The sequence below is a fragment of the Aphelocoma coerulescens genome, chromosome 2 (assembly GCF_041296385.1).
Source record: "Aphelocoma coerulescens isolate FSJ_1873_10779 chromosome 2, UR_Acoe_1.0, whole genome shotgun sequence".
Lineage (NCBI taxonomy): Eukaryota > Metazoa > Chordata > Aves > Passeriformes > Corvidae > Aphelocoma > Aphelocoma coerulescens.
Window position 1 is genome coordinate 21105856 of NC_091015.1, and position 22468 is coordinate 21128323.

The 22468-nt window shown below is 44.4% G+C and overlaps 1 protein-coding gene and 2 long non-coding RNA genes across 3 annotated transcripts in view; 2 read left to right on the top strand and 1 right to left on the bottom strand.

Annotated features, from left to right (window-relative positions):
* The window catches only part of RSU1 (Ras suppressor protein 1), a 103721-nt gene extending 98141 nt beyond the window's left edge, over positions 1 to 5580 (top strand). Inside the window, exon 9 of the mRNA XM_069006730.1 lies at positions 5107 to 5580. Coding sequence (XP_068862831.1) covers positions 5107 to 5209 — 103 coding nt within the window. The 3' untranslated portion in view covers positions 5210 to 5580. The remainder of the gene's footprint in view (positions 1 to 5106) is intronic.
* An 8168-nt stretch (positions 5581 to 13748) lies between these two features.
* On the bottom strand, positions 13749 to 14783 carry LOC138106313 (uncharacterized). The gene is made up of 2 exons (XR_011148967.1): positions 14671 to 14783; positions 13749 to 14462 (listed from the first exon to the last, which is right to left on the bottom strand). It is a non-coding gene; the product is annotated as an uncharacterized lncRNA (long non-coding RNA).
* Positions 14784 to 14925: 142 nt separating this feature from the next.
* LOC138106312 (uncharacterized) lies at positions 14926 to 21445 on the top strand. The gene is made up of 3 exons (XR_011148966.1): positions 14926 to 15029; positions 15382 to 15626; positions 15894 to 21445. It is a non-coding gene; the product is annotated as an uncharacterized lncRNA (long non-coding RNA).
* The last annotated feature ends 1023 nt before the right edge of the window (positions 21446 to 22468 follow it).

Consider the following 22468-nt stretch of genomic DNA (forward strand, 5'->3'; position numbering starts at 1 on the left):
ATGTGAACTGTAACTAAGGCAGGGTAGCCAGCATGTATCAGTCATGCATACACTTCTTTCAGCTTCGGGTTTCTAGTGATACCACCACTGATTCAGCCTTTCCCCTCTCCAGCTTCATCACCTGGGGCTTAGGACTGTCCTGTTGAGGTCACTGTGAATGCCAACTTTTGAAGCTTCATCTGAATACTAAATACCTGCCTGACCCTGAGCTTCAGCTTTTGAAAAATCAAGCAGAGCTGGAATGTTTCACCTTTGTTTCCCTGATTACAGTACATTGCTGGAGGTAGCATCTCTCCAGGACCATATTTAACTGTGTGGTCCTTTTTATACTGCATACTCACCCTGTGGGTCTGTTACAGACATCAAGTGAGACCAGTGTGTTTCTCGTGGCTCAGTCTTGAAATCTTCTTTCAAAATGCTTAAACTCAAAAAAATCAATATGTGCATCAAGCACTTTGCACTAGTTTCCTAGCTTACACAAGTTCTCTCTTACCTCTGGGAGCATGTAGCCCTTGGCTACTGAGCATTTTGTTGTACAAGAGAGGAAAATTTGAGGCAGTTGTGCTGAATTTGTTTTTGAAAGTGACTCTTTTGACCCTTATGAATTTAAGAATTTTAACTATGGTTCTGTTTTTAAATTCAGAGATTTTGGTGGCAAGACTGTATGCTTTCAAGTTACAAGGTTCCATGCCTGATCTTACACTGTAAATTGCAACATTTAGCAATTTGTGGTTTAATTTAGAAGGATCACCTACTTTCCTAAATGCTTAAGTAATGCAGCAAGCTGTGGTTATTGATTCTCTCTGAATTTATTACAAGAAAGCTGTATTCACTCTCTCCTCTTGGGAATGCCTCTCCTGAACTGCATGCTTGCTAGTGACAGCTTAGGCCCCTGATACATAACCAGAGACCTTGCCTAATATCCTTGCAACTACTTAGGGAATTTTTATTAAGTAAAAGCATCATTAAAGTAGACAGAATGATGAAGTTTAATGAGCATCTTTCTCACTTGATGTTGTTAGTTTTGCTGCTGCAGCAGCCATGCTGCTGTTGTTTGTTACTTCCAGTGGGGCAGGTGGAAAATGCAGGAAGATTTTGTTTGTGTTTATATCTGCATACAAAGAAACATTTTTGTTCATGAAAGATACTTTTAAAAATATATACAAGGAAAGAAAGCTACTCAGAGTCTCTGTCTGAGGGCTTTCTGCACTTTCAGTCTTGCATGTAATCTCCCCTTTAATTTTAATGGAATGATAAGTTTGCTTGCAATACTGTGGCTGCTAAGTCTACAAAGGTTCTGCAGTTTGTGAGCTGTGGTTATAGTATCCAGCTTCTTACTGTTACTGCAAACTGCAAACATCTCAAATATTTGTTTGCACTCCAGATTTTGTCCTTCAGCAGAGGTTTCAGCCTTCAGGCTGTGTATAGTGTCCTGCTCAGAGCTGTACCAGCCCCGTGAACAGGTGACGTTTCAAAATATCAAGTGGGAAGGCACTGCCATGAATGTGTTATCAGCACTTATCTCACAAATCTGCCTTGAAACCGTAGCCACAATCTGCGTCAAAATTACTTTGTGTGTTTATGGAGACAGTCTGCCTTGGCTAAGGGTCTAGTCATGCAAACAGCTATGTCAAGGTGCCATCCTCTAGCACATCACCATCCGTCAGCTGAGCAGCAGAACTGTCTGTGTACATGTCTTCAGCTGACCTCTGCTGCCAAGGATGATGTGTGTCTCTGCCTAACATGTCTGACTCTGTGTTCATGCAGAGCAAGAGCATGTACATCGTTTGTACAGCTTGGCTACAGCTGTTTCTGTGGCCGTGTCTTTCCAGTAAGTACTGAAATTGTTAAAGACTTTATGCAAACTTCACATCTATTAAAACTAAAGCTTTATAGGTTCTTGTGGAAGTCAGAAAGTTGCTTCTCTCGATAGCTGCTGATAATCTCCATTGGTATTTTTATTTTGCTTTTTTCTTTCCCTTTGGCTTTTTTTTCCCTTGGAGCTGTAAAAGTGGTGTCTGTTACTGTACCAGAAGTTCATTGAAAATTTGGAATTCTCTTTTCCCTGCTGTAACAGAAGACAAATTCTGTCCCAGAGGCATTATCACAGTCATTATTGTATTTAAGTATTGTTGTATAACCTTATGTCTCCTCACATATGATGTATGCCAACAGAATAGAGAGACCCTGTGTATGTAGGCTTGTATAATCTAAGTAAGTCTGATCCTTGCTTTTTGACTAGCAGCCTACATGATAGATTGTAAAGCACTCATCTTCAGTTGGGATAGCAATGTGCATTGAAACTTCCTCTCATTTTGCCAAGGAAACCTAAGTAGATATATTTGATTTTCTTATTTCAAACCCATTAATTACTTTGCTGAATGAAACTTTGGTGTTCATGCTGATAGAAGCGGTTGGACATGAAAATAGGTAAAAAGAATGTAAAATTGCTGTAAATGCCTTCAACTCATGTACATCTATTACTACTAATGTAGTATTTGCATGGGGCAAAGGGAGTTGCTGGGGCACCAATAGCACTGAATATTGTAAGGAGCAAATATCAAAAAAAACCCGAAAGTACCTACAGGTCAATTGTTATTTTTACTGCTTAATGCACTCAGTAATGGCTGCTGGACCTATTTTTGCAGTCAAAAGGCATTGCCCAGGTAGACTTTACCAGAACTCTGAAGTTCATTCAAAATTGTCATTATTCTGGTTTTCTGCATTTCAAAAGCATCTGTGTAGTCAGTAGAATTCCCACCACACCCTTTTGCTTTGGGAAGTTCACTAATCTGAGCTCTACCAGTCCACAAACTTGAACATTTGCCCTGAGAAGGGAGGAAGTGAGAGGCAGAATGAATGCCAAAAGGATCACCTGAGAGGGAAACTTACATAAAGTTTCCAGAGTAAAAAGGAGGAGCCTAAACCAACTTGAGCAAAAGGGGGGTATGTAACAATTGAGAACCACTAAAGCTCTTTCAGTCCTCTTTGGGTTGGCACTAACAGGACAAAGGAGATATGGGGCAGCAGGATGTGGAACACAGGACAGTGACTGGAGACTTCTGTTCCTATCCACGAAGGATTTTTGTGCTCAGATACAGTGGATCACTGGATTCTCTGTTAATTCAGTGCTTAAAGTCCCAAATGGGTACTTTAAAAGAGCCAAAAACTAGCTTGAATGTTAATTTTGTGTTTACCTAACTAGTGCTAACTTCTAAGAGTTACAAAATTACTGCTGACAGTGGTTCAAATGCTGCACTGCCTATCGTTGAGAACAAGATGCTGCTTGTTCCCTGACTTTTTCTATCCTGGGTCAGCTTCTGATAGGACAGCCTCCTTGAATGTCACTTCTGTGTTCTTCTATAGTGATAGCTTTTCATAATACTGAACCTTCTCCTTCCATAGACTCCCTCCCTTGACTCACTTAACACCTTCCAGAACAGGACAGTTATTTAGGATGTATATTTGATTAATATACGTACTGTGTACTTGGATAAAATACAGCCTTGTGCTGCTGGAGCTCTATCTCTTATGAAATAAAAGAAAAATATGTGTATTGTAGCTAATATGAAGCATGTAGTTACCACAGAGGGTCAGGGCTCTCGGCATTCATCGGAAAATCGCACCTGATCCCTTGTTGACAGTAGGTGATGACACACATAAAATTTCAGTGAGGTGAAGTAATGTCATAGTTTACAGTTGTATTTTCCTTGAGCAAGGCTGTTTTGGCTACAGTACACCTTGACAGCAGCCTGCTTAGCAGCATGATGTAAAACTTCAGCTGCTGAGAAGGTGAAAGCAAGTGCTGCCTCTCCACCCCACCCTACAAGAAGCTCTAATCCCATTCCACAGTCCAGGGAACTGTGGAACCCCAGGGTTGAAGTATCTTCCAGGTACAGCAACATCAAGCTCAGAGCAGATGGTAGCTTTTAATATTCTGACATAGAATTAGGGTAGTAAATAGAATAGAGACACAGAATCACAAAGGTTGGGAAAGACCTTCAAGATCACATGTAACGGTGACTTGGGAAGGCAAACATCATCACTTCAAACATCCCCCCTTCCTTCTTCCCCCAGCTTTATATGATGAGCAGGATGTGGTATGGTCTGGGATATGCCTTGGGCCAGTTGGGGTCAGCTGTCTTGGCTGCATCTCTTCCCAACAACTTGTGCACTCCCAGCCCTCTCACTGGTGGGGTGAGGAGCTGAAAAGGCCTTGGCTCTGTGCAAGCCCCACTCAGCAATAACTAAAATATCCCTGCATTATCAACACTGTTTTCAGTGTAAATCCAAACCACAGCCCCATACCAGCCACTATGAAGAAAATTACACCAACCAAAACCCACAAAGTGCATCTTCAAAAAGCACTTTATGTCAATAAGGGAAGTTAAGTTTGAGCTGTGTTTATTTTGGGTAGGTTTTTAATTTAGTTTAATCAGGATTAGTCATAAATTATCTATTAATTACTATGTGATATTTAGCAAGATCCTCTCAGCCATGTAGTCCATTTAGCTTCACAGTGAATGCTAGCTGTCTTAATTGTAGGATACTTTGTCAACATTTAATCAGTGGTACTTACTAATGTGGCATTGATGTGTTGGTAGCTGTCCCAGTGCTATCAATCATGTGTGAGCAGCAAAGGCAGCTGTGACACCATTGCTCTCTGTCACATTATCAAGCCCTTGGGTTTTCTGGTAGGGATGATGCTCACTTTGCTCTAAGCAGGCACTCTATCTCTCCAGTTCAACCCAATTTTTGTCACTGTCTACTTGAATACACATCCTTATAGCCTTCTGAGCCTTAATCCCATAACTGCAGAATAAAGGTTGCTAGTTTCTGAAGGCAAAACTGATTGCTCCTTCACTGCTCCAAAGGCCTGCTCTTCCCTGATGTTACTCCCCTGAAAAGTCATGAAAAACCAAAGTCACAAAAAACCAAATGTTAATGACTGCAGCGTGAGATCTGATAGAAAATTCAGTGTCTTGAGACAAAACGAAGACCTTTTTTTATTGTTTTTAGTAACTAGATGCTTTGTTTAATGTGCTGCAGAGCAAAAGTCTGTGTTTAATGGTTGGATCACAATTTTTTTTTCTCCTTTCCTTACAGTCTTTATGGCAGACACATGCAGGCAAACCCAGAACCTCCAAAGAAGAACAATGACAAGTCAAAGAAGATCAGCCGTAAACCTCTGGCAGCCAAGAACAAATAAGTGCCTGGCTTCTGCCTCTGTTTTCACATCTTTTATGTTGCTTTTGCTTATGCCTGTAATATTTTTACACATCTCCTGTTACGTATAAGAAAGCAGGGATTAGAATTAAATACAATTTACTATGTATAATGCTTTAGAAGATACTGCTAGAGGGAAACAAAATTACATATGCTCCTAATTATGGTCATATTTATGTAGCCATTTAATACATCACTGTCAAACATATTTCAACTTTTCTATTTTTATGTATATTAATGTCCTCTTTTCACATGTGTCACATCCTGTTAATATTAGGGAACTTGCACTTATACTATACAATACTAAATTTCATATGATATTCCAAGTGATTTTAATAAAGCTCTTCATTTCTATTGTTGTTTAGTTTCTTCAGGAGAACTTCTGAAATGGAAATTCCTTGAGGAATGTGTCCAATTTTCTGTAATGCATTGATTTCTTCTGTAGGAATGTGGTAGCATTTTATCTGATACAAGTTAGTTAAAATGCAAAGCATTCTGTTCAAGGAGTGAAAAATTTTAATCATTTTCTTTTTCTTTTTTTATGTTGCTGTGTACTGCTCTTTTTGCCTTGAAGGTTATTTTGAAATCAAGGAGTAGGGAAGGGGAGAGAGGAAAGAAAAAAAATTGTCTTTGTAGAGAGCTGCCAATTGCCAGACTCAGTTTGGGGAAGAGAACTTTGTCATTTGAAGAAACTGGTACTTCTGCCAATTTTTCAAGTGATTTTTTTTCTTTAGGCAGAAAACCCAAATAATGTGTTTAATCTCTGCTGAAAGTGCTTGTATTGAAGAGCTATTCCAAATGGCTTTTGAAAATGCCACAGGTTCTATATTTATCTATACAAAGCTGGCACCACAACCAAGCTCAGAAGCCACAAATGGTTTAACAGCTCAGATAGTTTCAGGTTTTACCAATAGGGAAGAAAAACCTAAAATCTACAGACAGTGTTTCCCAAACAATTTTAGTCTTAGGAGAGCAAAAGCTAACAAGGGAACTCAAGGAACAGGAACAGATGCTCATACCTGGATCGCTTATGTCAAGACCTTCCTGCCCCTGATTTCCAATTTAATGAATTTTGTACCCGAGCAACCCATTGCCGAGTGTCGGCTGCCATCCCATCCGGACAGCAAGCTGGGAAGCATGCCCAGACTGCCGAGACAGGCCTGTTGCATTCAGTGGGAAAAGAAAAGGCTTTAAATATCTCATGCTAGAAGTGATGCCTTCTGCAAAAGCTGTTTTGTATCTGAAGATTCTGTTATCAGCACCAGCCTCTCAAGCGCATTTAGGATTACCCCATCATTTGAGTAACATGGTTGCCTTAGTCTGGGAATAAATGTATTGACATATATTTTGCAACAGATTTCTTTTGAATTGGCAAGCAGGGCTGGGAAGTTGGCATCAAGCTTTAGACACACTTTAAGTGGTCTTCAGTACTTCAGAAGAATGAGGCAGTCTTGGTAGGCAGATGGAGAACAGTAAAAATGATAGACTTGTCAGGAACAGTCAATTCTATCTGTTGCAAGCTCTGCAGAGGATTTTCCAGACCTCTTAAGTGATCTGCCTAGGGAACAGGTCCAACTGAAACAGGCCCATGAAGGTGCTAGGTTGGATGCATGTTAAGAATTCACAGCAAAAACTGTGCCCCATCTGGAATGCACACAAATGTGGTGTGGGCATTAACACGTGAGGGGACCTAATGGCAGTAATAATCATGCTACAAAAAGTCCTGAAGAAATGTCAATGAAATGTCAGAAGATCCCCAAACTACTACTGCAAATTCTTTCTGGAACAAAATAAATAGCAATGGCACATCTATCAGGAAGAGGTGAAGAGGCTCTGGAAACTTCCCCAGCACTGAATGCTACCCCAGCCCTTGAGGGTGCCACTTCCTCAGGGCTGCACCAGTGCTTTCCTGACAGGTGCCTGCAGCCATGGCCAGATACCTGCTTTGAGACTTGGAGACGTTCTACATACACTCACTTCCAGCTGAACTGGATTCACCAGTCTTCCAAAATCTCCCTGGGTACACACAGACATGGCTTTCTGTGAGTGGGGTGGCAGTACAGCTTTCCTTTGGTTTGAACAGAAATCCAGCCAGAGCTGAAGGCTCAGGTGGTGGCTGAGACTCTGTCCATCACCTGCTCTGTGTCCTGGGGTTTAGACAAAAAGAAGTTGCTACAGGGCTACAAGTATTTCAAAGCATGGAGTAGTGTCTCTAATGTAAAATTAAAAGCTTGTTGGGGATGGCCTGATGGTGGGAAGCTACAGCACTGCTTTAAAATAAGCTTATGGTTTGCAAGCATTAGTCAGACTTTCATTAACTGCAGTAGCAAACTTTGAAAGTGTTGGAAGAGTCATGCAAGCTCTCCTCTGCAGGGTTGCAAAGTATTGATTGGAGCATTCCTATGTGCTCATAGCAAAAAAATCCACCCAACCTTCCCACTTCTTCCCTCATGAAGGAGGAAGAAACACAGTTTTGACAAGCAAAAGCAGGAATGAAGGGCCTGGGGAAGAGTTAAGTGAAAGGCATAAAGATGAGAAGGATAAAAGAAATCCTAAAGGGAGAAGTATTATACTGAAGATGGTGGCAGGTGGGGGGTGGGGGGGAGGAAGAAGTTTCTTGAAAAAAAAGATGAAAAAATAAGATAATGATCTCAGAAGATGATGAAAAACTGAAATGCATAAAGCTTTACAAACAGAAAACAAAATGGGTTGTAGAGAAATGCTCTTCAGAGGTGCAGGGCAGAATAAAAGACAAGGGAAAGAAAAGCAAACTATCTGGGATGTAATGTTGCTAAGGTTTCAGTGTTTCTAAAAATGTGCCAGCTTCTTAGAGCAAACTACACAACAGTTTTAATGTGACTGTGATGATTTTATGTATCTGTTCTCTTAGGTCATTGCTTTTTTAATATTTAAAAGCAATGTTATGTTTTACTGGGTCACATTTATTTCCCCACTGTACTTCAAGGAAAGGAGTTGCTGTATCTTACTGTAGCGAACCACTTAACGAGCAGTGCAGCTCATGATGGTCCCCATGGTCATTCCTCCAGAGGATCCATCAAACTGAGGCCCCTTCCAAGAGCCCTTGGTTGCTGCACCTAGGTAAGCACTTGTGCCAGCTCGAGCACCAAGCTCTGGAAAGGCTGCTCTTTGCTCCACTGATCAGTATTGTTTCACTGGCTTAGTTGAAAATGAGATCCCTGATCTCAGGTTGCCTTGAAGAGGGTCTTTTTGCCATCCATTCATTCATTCAGGGTCACTTGTTCAGGTTGCCTCTTAGGGCCACCCTGTCATACAGCCAACAGCATTCCACTTCAAGGTGAGAAAGGTATTCCAGTGAAGAGAAAATTTGCTTTTTAAAATTTTTCCTGTACCTGGGAGCTCTTTGAAAAGTTATGCTGGTAATTCTGTTTTGATTTTGCATACAGTGAACTGGAAAGAGTATGGTGATTTTTTTGCATACTGTACACCTTGACACCTCTGTCAACCTTTTAAAATTACCATAATACCACACTGTGCCTGTGCAAAGAGTGGCCTGGGGAACTAATGTTCCTTACTAAGGATAGGGCAAAATGAAGCCAGAAAACTTGCTTGTGCAGGCACCATCCACAGTTTTCTTGTACTTAACAGTGTCAACCCTGTCTTGCCTCCTGCAGTCCTCTTGATGGACAGGTAACAGTTTAAAAATCTCAGTTCTGAGAAAATGGGCACTGCTGTTACTCTTTTTTTAAAAAAATAGTGGGGAATCGCACTGTGATTTTCAAGTTTCATCTTCTTATGATTGTTAGTCTAGGAATAAGTTTCCTATGGAGCCACTAGTGTTCAAGCACCTTTATTTTGGTTTTAGTCAGGTCTTTCATGTTTAGGGAATGACACTCTAGCATATGCTCATCAATTAGCTTCCAGCCTTACAGCTGGCAAATCAACACCAGCATTATAGGAGCTTCTCCTGAAAAGGCAGCTTGTTCCAAGGTGTGATCTGAGCCTGTGTGGCCTTCTCCTCCCTCCCGCACTGTCTGTACTCCCCATCCTCCCCTGGGCTCTCCTCACCACACTGCACTGCATGGGGCTGGATCCTGGGCTCCTGGAGGAGCTGGGGAGAGAGAAAAATCCTCCTCCTATTCTGCCTGACCCTCTGCTCCCAGAAGCAGAGTGAGGTCAGGAGGCATTTCCAGCTCCAGCAGTGCCTGGGTGTTCCACCCTGGCTCCTGGCTTGGGGCTGGTGGGAAAGCTGGAAGGCTAAGTCTGTGCCATCCCCACGCTTGCTGAGCAGCAGGAGCTCCAGAGACGGGGAATATTTCCAGTTTGTAGCGGGTGGTAACTGTTAATATCCTCATGACAACCAGGAGGAGTGAGATTGTCATCAGTTATATTAGTTGTTAATTTTGTAAATATTAACAATTTCTAGGATTATGGCACAGGATGTGAGCTGTCAACTTGCTTTATTTTCCTCCTACTCCTTCTTGTAATGACACATCTTTTATACTCTCGGATTCATGCCATGTGTTGGTTACCTTGCACTGACACAGGGCTGGCAGATGTTGTGGGATGAAACCATGATAACCTCCCAAAAGTTAGACTTTCTTCCCCTCCTGGGTACTTTGTTTCCTCTTATCTAAGGAGAAGTAATTTGCCTGTAAAGAGCAGTGATTTATAAATCTCTGTGGTTGGTTTCCATCCAGAGCTGCTGCCAAAGCTGTTGCCATTGGCACAGCTGAGCTCCTGCTTCCCCTTCCAGCTCACCTGTGGGTGCCTCAGGCAGGCACTGCCGCTCCAGTCCCCCCCAGAGCAGGAGCTGAGTTACAGCTCGCCAGGAGCTGTATCCCTGCTGTGAGAAAGCCGTGAAAAGTGACATTTTTACAATGTATCTCAAGAGCAAAATTTTAACTGTATTTTTAGATCAAGAAGCACAGCAATTGCGCGAGTACCAGTCACAGGAGTCACCCCTGCAGCTTGATGGACATGTTCAGAGGCAGCTTTAGCGGCAAGGTGCAACTGGGGGCAAAGCACTGGGGAAGGTGGCTTTTCCAGGGCACTGACTCCTCACCTTGGCTCCCTTGCTGCTGGCGAGAGCCTTTCTGCTGCTCTGCCCTGCTCCTGTGCCACTGGCAGCCCTGAATGTACAGCCAGTACTCAGCCAAGCGGTGATGAGCCCCAGGCTGAATGTACATTCTCAATTTTCCTGATAGCCCAGTTATTCAAGATAATGTTTCAAATGGCCTGGTGCTGGGGCAGCCCCAGGACAAGCAGGAATGGGGAGCATGGCTGCATCCAGCTGGGTGCTAGCAGGGGGACAAGCTGCACCTCCAGCCTGGGGTGATCCATGCCTGCAGATGGTGCCTTGCAAGCACTGGACTGAACACCCCCCACTGTTTCAGTGATCATCTAAATGGGGTGCCCTCTGCCAGGGTGGCCATTCTGCAAGCCCCTAGGCAGTCCTGTCCTGTACCCGAGCCTGGGCAATGCTGTGCTCCTCGTGGTTTTGTTAATCTTTGCTTTGCCAGCATGGAAGTTGCAGGATGCTGGCAGTGTAGTTCCCAGTGACAGGAAGCAGAGCCTGAGGAGCAGAGACACCTCCTGGACCCTGGTGATTGCCCCTGCCATCCTCGTGTGAAACCCAGCACCCATGGGAGCGACACAGAGCTTGGTCAGCACCACTCCCCAGGACCAAAGTGCCACAGAAAAAGTGGCGCTTCACTACCTAGTGGTTGCCAGGAAGGAGCTGCTTGTGGGGCTCAGTGTGGCAGTGCCCCAGCAAGGAGCAGCCAGAAGGGGCAGAGCCAAAGAGCCAGTCTGAGGCTCGACCTGCAACACTGAGCACTGCTGGAGAAGGGACAATGCTGTAGAGGCTGTGGGTTGTGCTGGGATGTGGTTGGCTCAGACCTCAGTAGGAGGTGGATTTTTTGCTTAATATTGGATGTTGTTTTCCCTCCAACTGTGTAGTTCAGGATGTAACATCACAGCAGTGGCATGGAGAACTGGTGATCTGGTTGACTGTCCCCTCACAGTGGCGGAGTTGAGAAACCATATTGTTGGTGGCCTGGTTTGAGCATCCTCAGCCACTTCTTCACTATCGTATCAATCCAGATACTTTATTTTAGGGAGCCACTCAAACATGCCTGGCACATGTGATTTCCCAGCATCACACAGAAATGAGCATCTATGTTTGGAATGGAAGAGAGCACTGATGTGGAGGAATGGAAGAGAGCACTGATTTGGAGGAATGCAGTGCATGGATAGTTACTGGGATAGGATTTTAGCAGTTACCATCCAGACTGTACAAAGGGACTTTCCTGTTCTCATTTCTGCTCAGCTTAAGCTACTCAAAAGATTTTTGCTCTGCCAGTTTATACCCAGAGACTTATTAAACACCTTGTGGATCACACATTCAATACTAATCCGTTCTGAGGGCAAACACAAAAATCAAAGCTCTGATTTCAATCCCGGTACCTTGCAGATACCGTGTGGGCCTGAGGTCCAGCTTCCAGCGGCTCCGAGCTGCCCGTGCAGCCAGGGAGGATGCCCGGCAGCACCTCGGGATGCACTTTCCGCCTGTGCCAGCAGTGGGGGCAAGAACACAGCCGGAGAGGCGAGGGAGGGAACACCGGAGCGGATCTGACACTAAGGCCTGAAATCCGGATCTTTCATTCCCCGTGTTGCTGGTACAAAAGCATGCCGAGACAGTTCACAGTGAGCACGTCTGTCACCCCCAGGCTTGGCAGGGTGTCCCCAGGGAGGCTGCTGGTATTTCCTTTCCCCTCACTTTGCTTTTACATCAACTCCGCCAATTAAGAAACCAAATAATTCAGAGGCAGCCATGTGGCACCGAGTGCTGTAGCTACGGCTAAAAATAGCCCCAAAGCCTCGGGAAAATCAGCTCCAAGGACTGCGCACCAAGCCGAGCCCCGCTGTGGTGTGTGTGAAGAGGATCACAGCCCTGGCTTGCCCCATTTGGGGGGCAGCCAGACCCCCCCCCAGCTGGCCCGGCTGTCCCCGCCTTGGCTGGGTTTGAGGGCAGTGATGCTCCTCTGCACCTCTCCCTGGGAGAGCCCCCAGCTGCCGTGGGCTGGGGCTGCTGGGGCAGGGCAGGGGTCCCCCAGACACGAAGGGCTCTGGAGCCACCTTCTCTATCCCGAGGCAAGCACTGACTTAGAAGTGGGTTCATGAGCTGGGCCTGGATTCTGGACCTGTGGTTGATGGCTTTGCAAACCAGGAAACATGGACTAAAACTTACTACTCCTTATTTTAGAAAGAAAACAGAAACACACAAGAAATAGATACTGAAAAATACTCTTTGCAAAGTCCTTGAACTTACAAGCCACATGGGTTTGGGAGACATATGGAATTTCTTTGGAGTAAATAAGAAACCAGGGAAGGCCAGGCCACCTGGTGTAGCTCCACAGCTAGACCCATGCTCCTGCCACGTACAGGCAGTTATGAAAAAATAGAATAGCACATCCAGTTCTGCATAGAAGGTTTCTATTCTTGTAAACCAAATGAAATTAATCATTACATATATCTACAGGGTGTTCTATAAAATCAATAAGTTCTAGCCCTGCATAGCAATCAAAATATGACAAGGCACTTAAACTTTGCCAACTCAATCCAATTAATTATATCTTCATTAGAAAACAGTCATTTTTATAGAGTTAGTTGGCTCTTTAAGGACCATAATACAAGCTTGATATAAGCTCATTGATTTTTACTTCATGATTTCCAGTTGAAAGCAAATAGAGATCACTTGCTTTATAAAACTGTGAAAAAATGTATTTAACATACTAATATTATTTATAAGCAGCAGCTAATATTTAAGTGCCTCTTGTACGCCTTGATAAAAGTGGTTCATGATTCAGCCCTCTCAGATGTTCAGAGGATGTTCTTCCACATTATTGCTATCGTCATTTGTCTTTCTCCTCTGACATGTGCAGTTTTTTATGCAGGAAAACTCTGTAGATGAGGCTCATCAGCAAGGAGAACAGCAGCCTGAATACCTATGAGGTGTCGCTGCAAACAAACACTGCTGGACACCCCAGCCTTGCTCTATCACCTTTTTTTGCAACAGCCTGGGAGCTTACAAGGCAGAAGAGAGACCAGAGGACCCTGGGGAAAGCAAGAGTAGAGGTGCAGGTTGATAGGCACATTCCACACGTAGGGCGTTAGAGGAAGGGAAATGCTGAGCGGGTGTTAAGGACTTTTCAGGGTGACAAGTAGAGCGAGAAGGGTTTGGCTTGGAGTGGGGATTGCAGGGATGGCAAGAAGAACCCTGGGATTCGTTGGGTGCTCGTGAAGCTCACAAGCCTTCTGGAAAATAAAAGGTAAGAGGCAAATACTGCAGAAATAAATGTACACCAGGCAGCGGGCAGCATTGAACCTCTCTCTCAGTGCAGGAAGGTGCTGCTCTGAGGTGCTCAGGACCTGCACGTGGGTCTCTCTGGTGATTCAGTGCCACATTTTTCTTAAGAACAGCCCTTACCAGAGAAGCCACACTGGTAAGTGCAAAACAATCCCCCAATAATGGCAAACACTTGGATTTTGCTCTTTTATTCTCATTAATAAGAGACTCATGATAAAAGTCTGAATCTATGAGGGAAGGATGAGTCAAACTGCTTCTGTCCCATCAATGCCCAGATCTTCCAAAAACTAAGGAGAGCGTCCAGAGAATGATGATCTGGGCTTTTGAAGAAAAAGATGAAAAGTGAAGAGGAGACTGAGTTTTGTTTCCTTTCCAAAGCATTTGTCTTGTTTTCAGTTAAAATGCATCAGATACAGATGAAAACGGAAAATAAATCGTGTTTCCACAGTAGTTATTTGCAGTTCCATGGTGCACTGCTCCTACTTCCTGAGATGCCCTGCCTAGCCAAGGTAATGCCAGCACTGGGATGTCACTGGCACATGTGAGAGGTTGCCACCCATCGCCAGCAGACAAGGAGGGCGTGCAGGGGAGCCCAGGCACAGGGCTGCGTCTGCAAGTGGGCAAGCCTCTGAAATGGCAAGTGAGCTTCAAAGCCAGCAGGCAGGGCTGCTGCCATCCCCACGGTGCAGGTGCCTGGGCTTGGCTCAGCAGGAGAGAGGACTCGGGGGCAGGAGCCACTTGTGGTGTATCACAAGGCATAGAAGTCTTCACACCCCTCTGAGCTCGAGCCTTCAGGGAGGTGAGTTGTAACACCTGTGTGTAATCAGAGGTGAAAGCTGGTCTCTGTCTTAAACTTCTCCTTTCCCCCTTCCATGGGTTTTGGACACTGGAAGAGATATAACAGGGTGAATAATTAGATAAGTCTCAAGGCAATTTTTTGATAGTATTGCAATCAGCCCAGTTAATGGGAGTTCCTCAAGCCAACAACAGTGGAGAGGAGGAAAAAGCTGTGACAAGAGGAGGTGATTAGCAGATAGCACCAGGGGAGCCCAGCCCAAGCCAGAAGAGCAGCTACAGAGCCAGTTCCCTCTCACAAATGCAGAGACTTTTCTGGGATGGAAGATTCACTCCTGGCCAGGATGAAGTGAGCACACATAATGGAGGCTTCAGTGCCATCCACCACTCTCCTGAGGCTCCTTCCGTACATTCAACTGGGCCCCTGGTGTGGGGAATGAAAGGACAGAGCTGTAATTAGGCTCAGGGCAAACAAAGGAGGGGCTCGATGCAGTGGGTGATAGCAGTGAGAGGAGATGGAGCCCACCCCTCTTCAAACACCCCCACCTGTGTAAAGCCTCTCAGTGGCCCAGCCCTGCTCCAAGACCCAGCATTCCCAGGACAGCAGCGGTGAGTCAGGGCACAGCAGCAAGAGGAGGCTGCCCTTGCAAACACAACGGTGAGAAATCCCTTAGAAGAGTGAGTGACAGTAATTGGGAGTAATTGCAGCAACATGGACATGGAGACAGCTTTTTAGTAATTCACCACTTCCTATGAAACAACGTGAATAACCCCCCTCTAAAGTGATGGTTAGGGCCAGCCTCGTCATTTTTTTGCATTTTGCCTTAAACTAGTTGTAAACTGAGATAATCAGTTCCTGTGGGATTTTTAAGAAGACCACACATCTCTTACACATTTCAAATCAGCTGTTTTCCTACCTTATCTTTGCTTAATGTAATTCTTCTTTATTGACCCTATAAAAGAAGAAAACTAATGTTCTTTTTCACTCAGACCTCCTCTCCTGGTTACAGGTGCCATGGCAGACATTTCCTACGAGGAAGGAAAATAAAATTAGGCCCAAATTCTGAAACATTTTCACAGAGATCACAACTCCTATCTTCAAGATTTTGCAGCGCCTCAATCTGCTGGAACATGACATGACACTACAGGAGACACAAGTGTCAACAGCCACTGCAGGAGCTCCCTCTGCTAATAAGCATCACCCAGAATTTAGGCTGAAGAGTGACTGATGGCATCATGCAAGACCATTGTCCAGGTAACAGCCATCAGACCTTATTTGGGTGCAAAAGTGCTGATGAAACCCAAAGCACATTTGCTCTGCCTCATGCCTTAGCTTTTTTAGCTGACAGGGCTTCCTACTTTCCTCCTCACCTCACAAGTTGTCTGGTGGCTGTTCCAGGAGAGTGGAAGACATGTTTGTAACCTGTAGCACCAATGATCAAAAAATTCAAGTGTGACTGAGAAGAAAATGCTCATGTTCTGTTCAGAATAAGTCTCGTTCAGTCAACATTTTCCGTTTCAGTGTTGCAGCCAGCAAAGAAGGCTCATCTGCCTTGAAGGCTGAAATCACAACATTGTTGAGAGACCTGAAGAAGCGGCTGCTCCTCACCCTGGCTTAGGAGTCAGGTGGCACCACCCCAAAAAGAATGGGTATAGTAAACCCAGGGCAAAGGTTCCAACTTCTCAAGGGAGTGGATGAACGTGGATGCATCTGGTGGGAGTTACAAGACATTATTAAGAGAAATAAACTTTCAGGGCAAGAACAGGGAGTATGGTACCCTGTGCAGGGGCAGAGGAGCAGCCCGCCCCAGTAGGTGCCCTGCCTGACACTGCCTCTGCAAGGAGTGGGCGCTGAGGGCTCCTCAAAATGAAATACCTCCATTCACAAGGTCTGTGGCAAAAAGCAGTATTTCCACATTACTGGAAGCCAGGGCTCTTACATGGGTGTCTGGAAAGGTCTAATAGCATGACAGGGTCAATCCTCTGCCCTTATTTCACAGAGCATATCCCTCATGATTCCAAAATCCTGGCAGACTTCTAGTGAAATTTCCTTCTGCACAAAATATGTTAAACTGCTTCTGTAGTACGAAATGCTTTAATCTGAGATTTGGTATTCTGGTATGGGTCTTGTATTCTTCTTTCCATCAGTCACAATGTCCCTTTCAGGCAGCCTGGGAAGTGACTTCCCCTTCTGTGCATGCAGATGTGATATAGGAAATGCAAACAAGTTGTAAGCAAACTCAGCTGAGACCTGCCACTGCATTCCTGGGGTTACCAGTGGGGTACACAGAGTAAATGAGCTGGGCTGTGGTGAGTGGGTGCAGTTCAGAAGGAATGTGAGTAATTCTTCAGAGTGGAGGTTAGCACATAAACCAGGGAGCAGAGATCAGAGCAGCACAATTAGAACATTTGAGACAAGGAGGGTTTGAATCTGGATTTGTTCAATTCTCTGCAGCTTGGCCTTTCTAAAAAGTTTTGGGAGAAAAATGGACAAACACATTATGCATTATGATTTATAGCATATGGAGAATCTTTGTTCTCTCATCGCTGTTGGGCACTGGAGTGTCAGCACTCAGGTCTAGAGGAAATTCCTAATGACTTTTTTATACTGGCAACGAACAGTCTTTCCTTCTGCAGCCAAGCCCTATCAGCAGAGAGCCTTCTGCCAGGCAGGTCTTGGTCTCTCCTCTTTCCCCTCTTCCCTTTTGGAATTGGCCATGAGACTTGGATGATTGTGAAGAACCTTTGAATGGAATTAAGCACAAATCAGTGCTCTGTTTCTGGATCTTTCCTCCTAAACAGAAAGTCTACATCCATTCTGAGCTTACACGGAAAATCTGCCCCTGTAGAGTACAGAAACTTAGCTCTAAACAAAAATTTAGGCACCATCTCTAAAAACAATCTAGCCTATTCATATAATGGATTAAAAAGACAATTTTCTGTCTAGCATGCTCAGATAACTTTGTATCCATCATGCTGGAAATAGCTCCCAGATAGCAAATCTCACTCATCATGCAAACTCCTTCTCTACCAGTATGTAGAGAAGGAGTTTGCATGATGAGTGAGCTTTTAATTATCCACTGCAGAATGACTTGTCTGCTATCACGCAAACCTGTTCAACTCAACCAGTATGGGTGTAATAGCACTTTCTTGGGCAGTTCTCAAAAATCCCACCAGTGCCTAGCTGGATTTCTGTATTTATGGGACCTGTGAGCACAGGCTGGTGACTCTGATCGAACCATGACAAAGCTGGGGGCTTGGTCTTCCCTAATCAGTCCTAAAATAGAGCTTTTACAGTTGTCCCACTCCCTGCACGGTTTTGGCATCCTGACAGTAGTTCAAATAAAGCTGCTAATTTCTGGAAGGAAAATGACAAAGCCTTTTTTTTACAAGCAAGCTATCAAAAGCAACTTCTTTGATTACTAAGTAAGACAAGAAACTGAATCAGCTCTGTTTCCTTGCAGCACTTTTGGTATTCTGTTGGTGTTTCTAAGATTTCTCATCTCCTGACACACTGAGACATACATTTTCAGTTACAGTCAAAACCCACAGGTTTGCAGAAAAGTCAAAAATTTGTCCTCATCTGCTGCCTGTGATGCAGTCAAATGTTTCAACCCAGAAGCTCGAGAATATCTCATCCCTCTTGCAGTGTTTGCTCAGGTATGTCCACTTCTCCCCAGTTCTTTGCCCCTCTCGCGGTGTTTCTCAGCTGAGGGCTGTGTTTGAGGAGGGCTTCACTGAGTGCTTGAAGTGTCACAATCATCAGCCTTTGAGGGGCTCTGTGAAGAGGCTGTTAAACAGCAGTGCAGCTGCAGGAAAAAAGTGGGAGCAAAATATCAGCATGACAGACCAACCTCACAGAAACACATCAATAGAAACAGGAGTGGTGACAGAATATCAGGTTAAAGGCAGAGCTACAGGATAGTGTCAGTGGAGGAAACACAGGGACAAATACATTTTTCAGAGGGGGAAAAAAAAAAAAGAGGCATTATCATTCTCTGCAAAATTCTGAAGTTGAATATACCTTCTAGCTGTTGATTGTTTTCTCCCAAGCTGCTGAACAGAATAATTCTTATGGAAAAACACAGCAAAGATGTGAAGAAAACATATTAGGAAATCAGAATACATTTGTCAATCTAAATCTGAACTTTAGAAAATTACTGGATACAAATAACATCAGTAGCACAATCTGCACACGTGTGCTCGAGGACCAGATCCCTGGGGTGTGGGGGGAGGCCATGGGAAGGCAGGGAGGCATTTTGGGGTGCAGCAGCTCTTGCTTCTGGTGCCACCCCTGCTTTGAGCACGGCAGCACAAACCTGCCAGCCAGCAGCTGCCTCCCACTTGGGCCAACAGCATCCCTCCAGCCCTGCTGAGCTCCTGCCCGTGTGCTTCGCTTCTGGCTTGGGAAGGAAAAGACAAACCATGCTGCACGTGAGGGAGCAGGTTCCTTGCAGAGGGATGAGTTTGCTCACTTCTGTAATCCCTGTGGCTGGAGAAGACCTGAACTAGGAGGATTTTTCAGTCTATCTGCCCAATGACTTTTAACAATCAGTACTTAGTGCATCCAAATCACATTCTCAAGCAACCAATATTTAGCTCAAGAGTCCTTTTGGGGCATTAGTTGCATGCTGCCACATTTATATTTCTATATTTATGCATTTTTATCACATACTCAGACTTGCCCAGGCTGCTCTTATGTGGCACAAATCCTGTCTCTTTGCCTGAGCTTGGCCCTGGCAGGAAAAAGAAAATCAACCCCATTCAGCTGCAGTCCCAGAGTGCTCTTTCGGGGACAAAACTGCAGTTCCAGTGAGCTTCCTTAATCTAATAGAGACAAATATCACTCCTAGACACTGTACTCTTGTATAGCTGACCCTGACAGGTTTGTGACTGTATCTTGGGCTGACTCTGATCTGGACTGACAGTCACACTTTTTTAGCTGTGAAAGAAAATACATTTAATTCATGCAAAAATGTATAGCACCTGAGTAAGAAACGTATTGTGTATTCCCGAGAGCTGGACAGAATGCAGGCATTGTTGGCTCCAAACTCCCCCAGGTAATTAAACATTATTTCAGAGCTCTTTGAAGAGCAGATGCCCTGCGTTAACAACATCAATTAGAATCCAGTTCCATGTCACTGGCCTGGACACCGCCAGCAGCTGGAGCTCTGTGTTTTGGTTTGACTGTAGCTGGGGAGAAGACTAAACCAATTTAGGAGGGTGGTGAGATGGCTGGAGTTAATGGGGTGCTGGTGCTCTCTGACACTGCATCCAGCACCATTTCTGGAGGAGATTACTTTGATATGAAGATTTCTTTTCAAGTCAAGCACCCCTAAATCTTGAGCAGAGATTGGGATAAGAAGCAGTAGTGCAGTTATGTTCTTCCCATTATCACTTTTCATGTGGCAAAAAAACAGGTCTACCTGGCACCATGGTAGCCGAAAATCCTGTTTGGAGGGGGTGAAGGAGCTGCCTGTTCCCTTTCTCCTACAGTACCTAGAAGTCTTGTGTCTCCTGAAAAAAAAAAAAAAAAATTTCCCCTTCATTTTGGAAGAAGGTGGTTGCTGATTTTTTTTTAAAGATTGTGGATCTGCTCACCTTCAGAGTGTGATTCTGCAAGATCCTGTGGCCAGAGAGACATTGGATGTTGCCAGGCTGCAGACTCAAGGCTGCTTTAATGGCCTCAAGCTACTTGATGTATCAGCAGCTAAACTGTTTTTCCGGTGGGTCCCACGTACTAGTGAGCGCTCTGCTTTCCTGGCACAAGTGGGCAGCCTCATCCTTCTCAATTCTGTGAGCCGTGAGAGCCTCAAAACAGCATTCTCTTTAAAGGGGAGCAGTCGAGGAGAACTATGCTAATTATCTTGGGTAGAGGATCCTTTAGGTCTTTGCCAGTTTTTATCAAAGCATAAAAAGCAATTATTAAAATTAATGCAATTTACCATGTGTTCTACTTCTAGCAAAGCTATTTTTGGCAAGGGTTTCCATCTGTCCCATTCAGCAAGATCAGCCACAGACTTTCACTCTGTATTCTACTTCTCAGAGTTCTCATGTGGAGCTTGGCAAACACATGCCTTTTTGCAAAGAGGAGCACCTCCATTGCAGCATCTAGTTTACCTGAGAATTGCCATCACCTGGCAATTGTGTCCTCATCAGGACAAATACTTATACTTCTTTCTCTGTTGCTCTCTTCTGCCACTGCCACTCAGGGCACATTCTGCCCTGAGCAGGTGGCCAGTGGGAAAGGTTGTGGGTACAAGTGACATATTTGTCTGCAGGTTTTCAAATAACAGCTTTTATCTGTATTTTTCACAGTCCTACAGCCTGCCTGACTTAAAGCAATTAGAAATTAGTTCATTTACATTGTCATACAACTGAAGACAAAACAGCACAAGGAAAATGCATGTGTAGGGAATAAAGACCTGACTCCAGGACAGTGTCTATGGGTCCATCAATATTCAAAGTGTTCTCACTCTGCAAACCTGGCACAAACACCTGTATAAACAGGAACACAGCGGGTGTGATTGTCTGGAGTGGAGGCACGCAAATCTTACAAGTGACTGGAGTTCTGGACATGGTTTTGCATTTGCCACCCCCTTGCAGTCCTCTGGCAGCAGCATCCTTTTCACTGAGATCTCACCTCTGTACAAGTGAAAGAGAACCCTGCAAAGGGAACAGCAAGGGCAGCTCAGTTTATCCTTTGTGCCCCTCATCGGAAGTTGCACAGATGAAGGAAGCTGGGCAGATGAAGGAGATTATTCTAACATGACATACTGAAACCACAGAGGTGAGGAAGTTTATTTTGACTGGAAAATAGAAAACCAAACCGTATTTTCACCTGCCCAGTGAATACACCAAGTGGAAAGGAAGCCCAGATGTGATATTGTCACTGAGATACCTACTTTCTGACTTCAGACTAGCTATTTATTAGCACTTTAAAATGAAAAAGCTGTAATAGATTGAGTGGGGAGGTGTGATAAGGACATAATTAAGAACAGAAACCTAATAAAATATGTATGTTAAATGCCAAATAAATGCCTACCCGGTGTAAAGAAAAAATATCTGGGACATAAAACCTAAGGGGATGATTAAATACATAAAAAGGAAACTGACTCAAAGTCTTTAGACTCAGTCTGTCTGGTGGCTGAATCCCACAGTGTCCACACTTGGCAGCACAACTGTGTATTGCTTTCCTCTTGCCATACTTCCTGAATAAAGGAGCCCGAGTAACAGAGTTGGCAGTACAAATTTGGTTTGTGCTTAAAGCTGTTAATATCCCTGCCTGGTGAGAGACAAATGTTGGAGAAGCACTCACCAGACAAGTTGTCTGAAGAATTTGCTCAAAGCTGCCTCGATGTTGCCGCTATTCACCTTTGCTGCAGCATTGCTCCCTGTGCCGACACAAAGATTCCTCCCGCAGGCACACTCCCTGTGCTGCACTTTGCCTGGCTCAAAATTAATTCTGAAAATAATAATTGAACATGTTTTTCCCAACACATTATCACTGCAACATCATGGCAGGAAATGCTACTCTCCAAAAATGGCATTGAGGGCGTCCAGAGGAGGCGACAAGGCTGGTGAGGGGCTTGGAACACAAGCCCTATGAGGAATGACTGAAGGAGCTGGGGTTGTTTAACATGGAGAAAAGGAGACTCAGAAGTGACCTTATCACTGTCTACAACTTCCTGAAGGGTGGTTGTGGTCAGGTGGGGTTTGGTCTCTTCCTCCAGGGAGCAACTGACAGAACGAGAGGACACAGTCTTAAGCTGTGTCAGGGGAAATATAGGTCAGATATCACGAAAAAGTTTTTTATGGAAAGAGTGGTTAAATACTGGAATTGTCTGCCCAGGGAGGTGGTGGAATCACCATCCCTGGATGTGTTTAAAAAAAGATTGGATGTGGCACTTGGTGCCATGGTTTAGTTGAGGTTAGGGCATTGGTTGGACTCAATGATCTTGAAGGTCTCTTCCAACCTGGTGATTCTGTGATCTGTGATTCCCTTTGTAACTCAGGTTCACAACAGTCAGATGGTCTTACCCTGTTCAGAGGCATAGCTCTCTCCTCAGATATCCTTTCCTGATTCCTTCCAGCACT